The sequence below is a fragment of the Octopus bimaculoides genome, chromosome 6, assembly GCF_001194135.2.
Source record: "Octopus bimaculoides isolate UCB-OBI-ISO-001 chromosome 6, ASM119413v2, whole genome shotgun sequence".
In the NCBI taxonomy this organism is placed as follows: Eukaryota; Metazoa; Mollusca; class Cephalopoda; order Octopoda; family Octopodidae; genus Octopus; species Octopus bimaculoides.
The window spans coordinates 56,248,776-56,255,438 of NC_068986.1; the positions used below are offsets into that span (position 1 = coordinate 56,248,776).

The 6,663-nt window shown below is 36.5% G+C and overlaps 1 protein-coding gene across 2 annotated transcripts in view; it reads right to left on the reverse strand.

Moving 5' to 3' along the window:
- LOC106868719 (uncharacterized) overlaps positions 1–6,663 on the reverse strand; it is a 63,435-nt gene that overhangs the window by 27,177 nt on the left and 29,595 nt on the right. For both annotated transcript variants that reach the window (XM_014914111.2, XM_014914110.2), the window contains exon 2: positions 1,604–1,657. In XM_014914111.2, the coding sequence (XP_014769597.1) occupies positions 1,604–1,657 (54 nt within the window). The remainder of the gene's footprint in view (positions 1–1,603; positions 1,658–6,663) is intronic.

The following is a 6,663-nucleotide window of genomic DNA, read 5'->3' on the forward strand; positions in this document are numbered from 1 at the left end:
TGGCACATAAAAGACACCATTTCGAGCGTGGCCGTTTTCGTGCAGGTGACACGTAAAAGCACCCACTACACTACAGAGTGGTTGGCGTTAGGAAGGGCATCCAGCTGTAGAAACTCTGCCAAATCAGACTGGAGCCTGGTGTTGCCATCCGGTTTCACCAGTCCTCAGTCAAATCGTCCAACCCATGCTAGCATGGAAAGCGGACGTTAAACGATGATGATGATGATGACCAGAAACCAAAAGTACTCTCACATTATAATTCAAATTATACGAAATCTGCAAAAAGTAATTAAACTTCTCAACAGTGCATCAACCAGTTGGTGCAGTATGCTCAACCTTCACCTTTAGTCTAATAATAGCCACATCATAACACATCAGTTATCAACTTACACACTAGAGCGAATGTATATTTTAATGTACTTGACAAGGTGCCACAAATAAAAACACTGAAGGATTTCAAAGAACATGGTATAAAATTGCTTCAAATTTGGAAAAACTTTCAGAGACTTTTCTTATGTTACAACAGAATTATGGGAAGGATTGTTTGAGCTGTGGTACCAGTATTTCAAATCAGGAGAAATATTCACAGAAAATACCCAAATCTGGACAACATTTGGTGACAATAACCACATTGCAAAAGTGCAGGTTGTAATCCATGAAAATTAGCATCTAACAATCATGCATCTCAACTGATTTTAAACATGGGCTTGAATTCTGTAAGGAAATACAAAAAGTTGCAATGCCCATACTTTTTTTAAAAAGTACTAACATAAGTTAATTAATTTCAGTCTCATAACATTTACTTCTCTTGTCCTTACATTGATATAATAGGGAATAATTTAATTCTTATGAAACTAATTTCCTTTTTGTTTTCCTAATGCCAGCAAGAATTCTAAAAATTTGTCTGTAAGTGCTAACTTTTGATTGATAATTCCTTTGAGGATCACACAAAACAAAAAAAAAAAAAGAATTGTTTTCAACTTATAAGGAGTGGTTACCAAGAAACCTTTAAAAAAGTTCAACACCTATTCAGGCTATAGTTTCTATAGGAACTGTAGCACTTACAATGAGGCAACAAACAACAGGGGCTACAAGCAAAACATTATTAAACAAAGCCTATTATTGCATTTTTGGTTATTGTCAATCACTCAAATTTTTTTACAAAAACTGATGAAGTTGATGAAAGGTATTTCATCAGAAATTTCTTATCTAATATATCCTTGGTTTCAAGGAGCTTTACTCCAATATGAGATCTTTCTTTGACAGATTGTGCTGAATATTGCAGCATGAAAACAAAAAACATTGCAATACAAAATTTTTTAAAATAGGAGATGAAACCTCCACCAATGTTACTAACAAGCAAATACATGAGTGTCTAAACTGTTGTTCAACCTATAAGAAATGACATTCAATCTCTCTCAAGTCATGCTATTCCATCTAAGAAAAGAAATACATGTTAGATAATGTAAACAGGTGCAAAATATCTCAAAAAAGATGAATGACTGAAATTATTTACATCAAAGATCTCAACTGAGAAGGACCTGGAACTAAACAGTAGCAATATTAAAGACTAAAATTAAAATCTAAATGGTGATATACTTACTGCTTTCACTGTTGCAAGAGCAGCTTGCCTCAAAGCTTCCAAGTCTTCTAAATCCTATAAAGGGAAAGCAGAGAAAAAAAATTTTTAATCAATCTTTTGAACAAATAAGATCAAAATGAAGGAAATATCAAATACTGAATCTTCCAGTTTCCCTTATCAAAATAATTGATTCAGTCAGGGAGAAAGAGAAACAAGCATGTATGGAACTTCTACCATTGTCCCTGGATCTGTGAATGGAGCAGCCAAATCCCTGCTCAAACAACACTTAAATATGGAGGTTATACAATTCTGTCTTAAATATTTGAATATATTGAAAAGAACAGAATAGCCTTAAAAGGATAATAATCATATGATTAAAGTGGACTTGAACTGTCATGGATAGTTTACAAGAAAGAAATCATCCAATATGTCATTTTATTCAACAAAAAAATATGTACAATCTCACATATGTAATATACTGAGTTGAAAAGCTTCAACCAACAGACATTACCCAAGGAATTAGTAGCCAAAATCGCCCTCTATGATTGTTTAAAACAAGCAAAAGTGGCAACTCCAATACAATCAATTGAATGAAATTTGTGGACATACAAACAATGCAGATTGTAGCCGATCTGATCTTTAACTTTTCATCATTCAAATTATTGTCAAATATAAGGCTTACCTATTCATGTTGTTTTAAATTTATCATGCATTATTTTATAACTTTGTCATTTCAATGATATAGTGGTTTATTTTTAGAATGACAGCTAGATCTGACCAATTTGAACAAAAAGCAAATAGAATACGTGGGTTGGATATTCACTTCAGAAGCTGAAGGATTAAAACCAATGATGACAGCTACAGGACATGTTTTCAGTACAGCATATAATACTTGCTCATAATAGAATCACTCTTTAATTTGTTTTTAGATTCTGAAAATACATTGAGCCAGTTTGTTTACAAATTGCTTGGATAATCTCAGCTGACAACCTCACAGTGAGACCTTATCATACATGTATTGAGCAGGTATAATGCTCCATTGAGGGGTTTTTCTTTTCCTTTAATCAAATTGCTGATATTGATAATCAACATCACATTCCCTTTCATTCTATATATTGTTGATGTGCACCAGACACTTTCTTCAAAGCCACATCAGTTAAGCCTTTTAACATACAATGCATATTTGAATACAACATTCATAACCAGCATCATCCTTTAAATTCACTTTTATTAATGCTACTTGCATTAAATATGCTAATAATACCAAAAGATCAGTTACTGCAAGAATGGTACTTCAGATTATTTAGAATATTCACCTTCTCTTTTACAACTGTGTCTATAAAGTTTCCATCAGTATGCATTCTCAACTTGCCTATAGGTGCCACATTCTAACAATATATATATATACCGCCTGACTAGCTTTCGTGCCGGTGGCACGTAAAAGCACCCACTACACTCTCTGAGTGGTTGGCGTTAAGAAGAGCATCCAGCTGTAGAAACTCTGCCAAATCAGATTGGAACCTGGTGTAGCCATCTGGTCTCACCAGTCCTCAGTCAAATCGTCCAACCCATGCTAGCATGGGAAACGGACGTTAAATGATGATGATGATGACAACCAATAAATACACTATGTAAATCTAACAAACCAGAAAAAAATTACAGAATTTCTATCAACCAATAACATAACAATATAACACTACTGAAGACCATGTTTTTAGATCCACTTAATCATATTCCTTTAACTTTCTCTACACCTTCCGTTACAATTCCTAAGACAAAACGAGCTTTTTTGATTTTTTGCTAATTAAGACTTCGCAGGTGCAAGATGCAAGGATTCTTTTACCACAATCAGTAATTATTTTTTACAGTAAAGTCAGATGGGAAGAGAGCTCTATATCCCTTCTTTTTTGAAGATTATAGAATGTGATTTGAAGGAGATTTAGCTGCTATGGGTTATAAAGGCAATGTTCGCTACATATAAACATTTCTAAAGGAATTTGGTATTTTAGCAAATAATTAATAATACAGTTCCATTCTCATAGAACTCATCATCATCATCATCGTTGTTTAATGTTTGCTTTCCATGCTGGCATGGGTTGGACGGTTTGACTGAGGACTGACAAGCCAGTAGGCTGCACCAGGTTCTAATCTGATTTGGCAAGGTTTTCTACAGCTGGATGCCCTTCCTAATATTAACCACTCTAAGACTGTAGAGTTGATGTAAATAAACCAACACAAGTTGTCAAGTAGTGGTGAGGGGCACAAACACAAAGACACACACCAAACTTCCTTTTGCTTCTGACTACCAAATCCACTCACAAGCTTTTGGTCAACCCCAAGTTATAATAGAAGACACTCATCCAAAGTGACGCACAGTGGGACTGAATTAAAAATCATGTGGTCAGTAAGCAAACTTCTTATCACACAGTCATGCCTGCACCTATAAACCACCTCATACCACTTGAACAGTAGGTACAATAAGGTCAATTATCTTTTTTACTCTCACAACAAAAAGGTCTGCAGCATTAATCATGAATATCTTCCAACAAAATTATTGTTTAGCCTCTGGGTAGCCCTTATTCAGCAAACCTATGATCAACAGAATTCCAGCTGTGACTATTTCACCTTTCTTCAGACACTGTGTGTATCACGCTACATTATCTAATGCATCTTTCTTTGATTAGAGGGATTTTCCATCAGTTTAATTTTCAAGGTTAATGTGCATATAGCAGTAAAGAGTAATTTTACTGTAGAAATGAGGTGAAGTTGAGGAATTAGATAGTATACAGCCTTTTAGTACAGAAACAGTGACTGTTATAGCAATGATAAAAGAGAAAAAAAGAAATACAGCATGTCAGTGCGACATCAGTGCTTGTTTATTAGTAAAAGTATGTCGATCAGCATGGAGAGGCATTTTGGTAGGTATGCCACTGAAAATGATTTTTTATGCTAATGCTACTGAAATGTGGAGTGCACTTGTGTCTTATATAGAGTCTATAGTTCAGAAAAATTGCAACTTAAAGAGTGTTATAGCTATATGGTTGCGTTCTAAGATTATCAGAAACTGAGGCATAGCTTTTGTAAAGTTTGCAAGTTTTACTCATGAACTGCACAATTTAGCCCCTCAGTATTTAGACCTGACATAATATTCTACCTGCTTTATGTTCAAGCTTGCCAGATCCAGCCTTTTGCACCAATCCTACACTGTCATTCTAAAGATATACAACTGCATCATCAAAATCTCGAAGCTACAAGATAATGCATGATTAATTCAAAACAAGGTGAATAAATAAGCATTACATTTGTCATAGTAATCTGAATGCTAAAGGATTAATGCTGATAAGTGGCTCAACTTTCACGAGTAGATCAGTTTTTTAATTTTTTTTATTTATGATCGCAAATGCCTTGTAAATAATTTATATTTAAAATCTTAACTGTTTACATTAGTCAGTTACTATTGCCCTATACCGCATGTATCTTTTACCAAAATACAGCAACAGAAGATACTCTCATACAGTGGGTTTTCACACATTTTACCAAAAGTCATTCATCAAAGTTGACTGGAGGCTATGGTAGAATAGCATATGGGTACAAGAACAGCTGCTGTATGTAAAAGAAGTTTAAGAAATCTTTTTTTCTTTTAGTGACCATATACAAGCTTGTTAGCTTGTAAGAAAATATTAATATCATATATATATATAAAATGCAATAAATTTAAAATTCAGTCTAGAGCAGTGTTTCTCAACCATTTTTTACCTATGGACCTATTAGATTTCCTATATTACTCAGTTGGATCCTTCTAGCCAGTCCATATTTTAAAAAATCTTATTCTGCTGTGCAAGCCATGTACAGGGACGCTGTCAGTAAGGTGAAGGTTGGCAACGAGTACAATGAAGAATTCTGAGTAGAGGTAGGGGTCCACCAAGGTTCAGTCCTCATCCCCCTCCTATTTATCATAGACCTCCAGGCAATAACAGAGCAATTCAAAACAGGATTCCCCTGGGAGTGCCTCTATGCTGATGACCTTGCTCTAATTGCTGAGTCGCTATCAAAACTAGAGGAGAAATTTCAGGTGTGGAAGCAAGGGTCAGAATCGAAGGGTGTTAGAGTCAACCTAGCTAAAACCAAAGTCCTAATAAGTAGGAAGGCAGACGAACCACAAATCCCTTCAGGTAGATGGCCCTGTTCAATCTGTGGAAAAGGCGTAGGGAGAAACTCTATAAGATGTACCCAGTGTGCGCTATGGACACATAAGAGGTGCAGCAATATCAAAGGAAGGCTAACTAGGAAGTTAGTTTTGTATGTAGCAGATGCTCAGGAACAATAAACATTGAAAATGTGCAGAGACATTCCAGGGAGAAAAACTAGAAGTAGTTGATAGCTTCCGTTACCTAGGTGACCAAGTCAGTAGCTGGGGTGGGTGCACTGAAAGTGTAGCTGCTGGAATAAGAATAGCCTGGGCTAAGTTCAGAGAGCTCTTACCTCTGCTGGTGACAAAGGGCCTCTCACTCAGAGTAAAAGGCAGACTGTATGACGCATGTGTACAAACAGCCATGCTACATGGCAGTGAAACATGGGCTGTGACTGCTGAGGAGAATGCGTAAGCTTGCAAGGAATGAAGCCAGTATGCTCCGCTAGATGTGTAATGTCAGTGTGCATACTCGACAGAGTGAAAGTACCCTGAGAGAAAAGTTGGACCTAAGAAGCATCAGATGTGGTGTGCAAGAGAGACGAATGCGCTGGTATGGTCATGTGGCGAAAATGGATGAGGATAGCTGTGTGAAAAAGTACCACATCCTAGCAGTTGAGGGAACCTGTGGAAGAGGTAGACCCTGGAAGACCTGGGATGAGGTGGTGAAGCACGACCTTCGAACATTAGGCCTCACCGCGGCAATGACTAGTGACCAAGACCTTTGGAAATATGCTGTGCTTGAGAAGACCCAGCAAGCCAAGTGAGACCATAACCCATGGCTTATGCTAGGGGTGTAACCAGCCCACTTATGCATACCTTTCCTTCATTGGACACTAAACTCTGCTTGCGATGACCTGTTGAGGCAAGTGAAATCAAAATCAAATTCGAT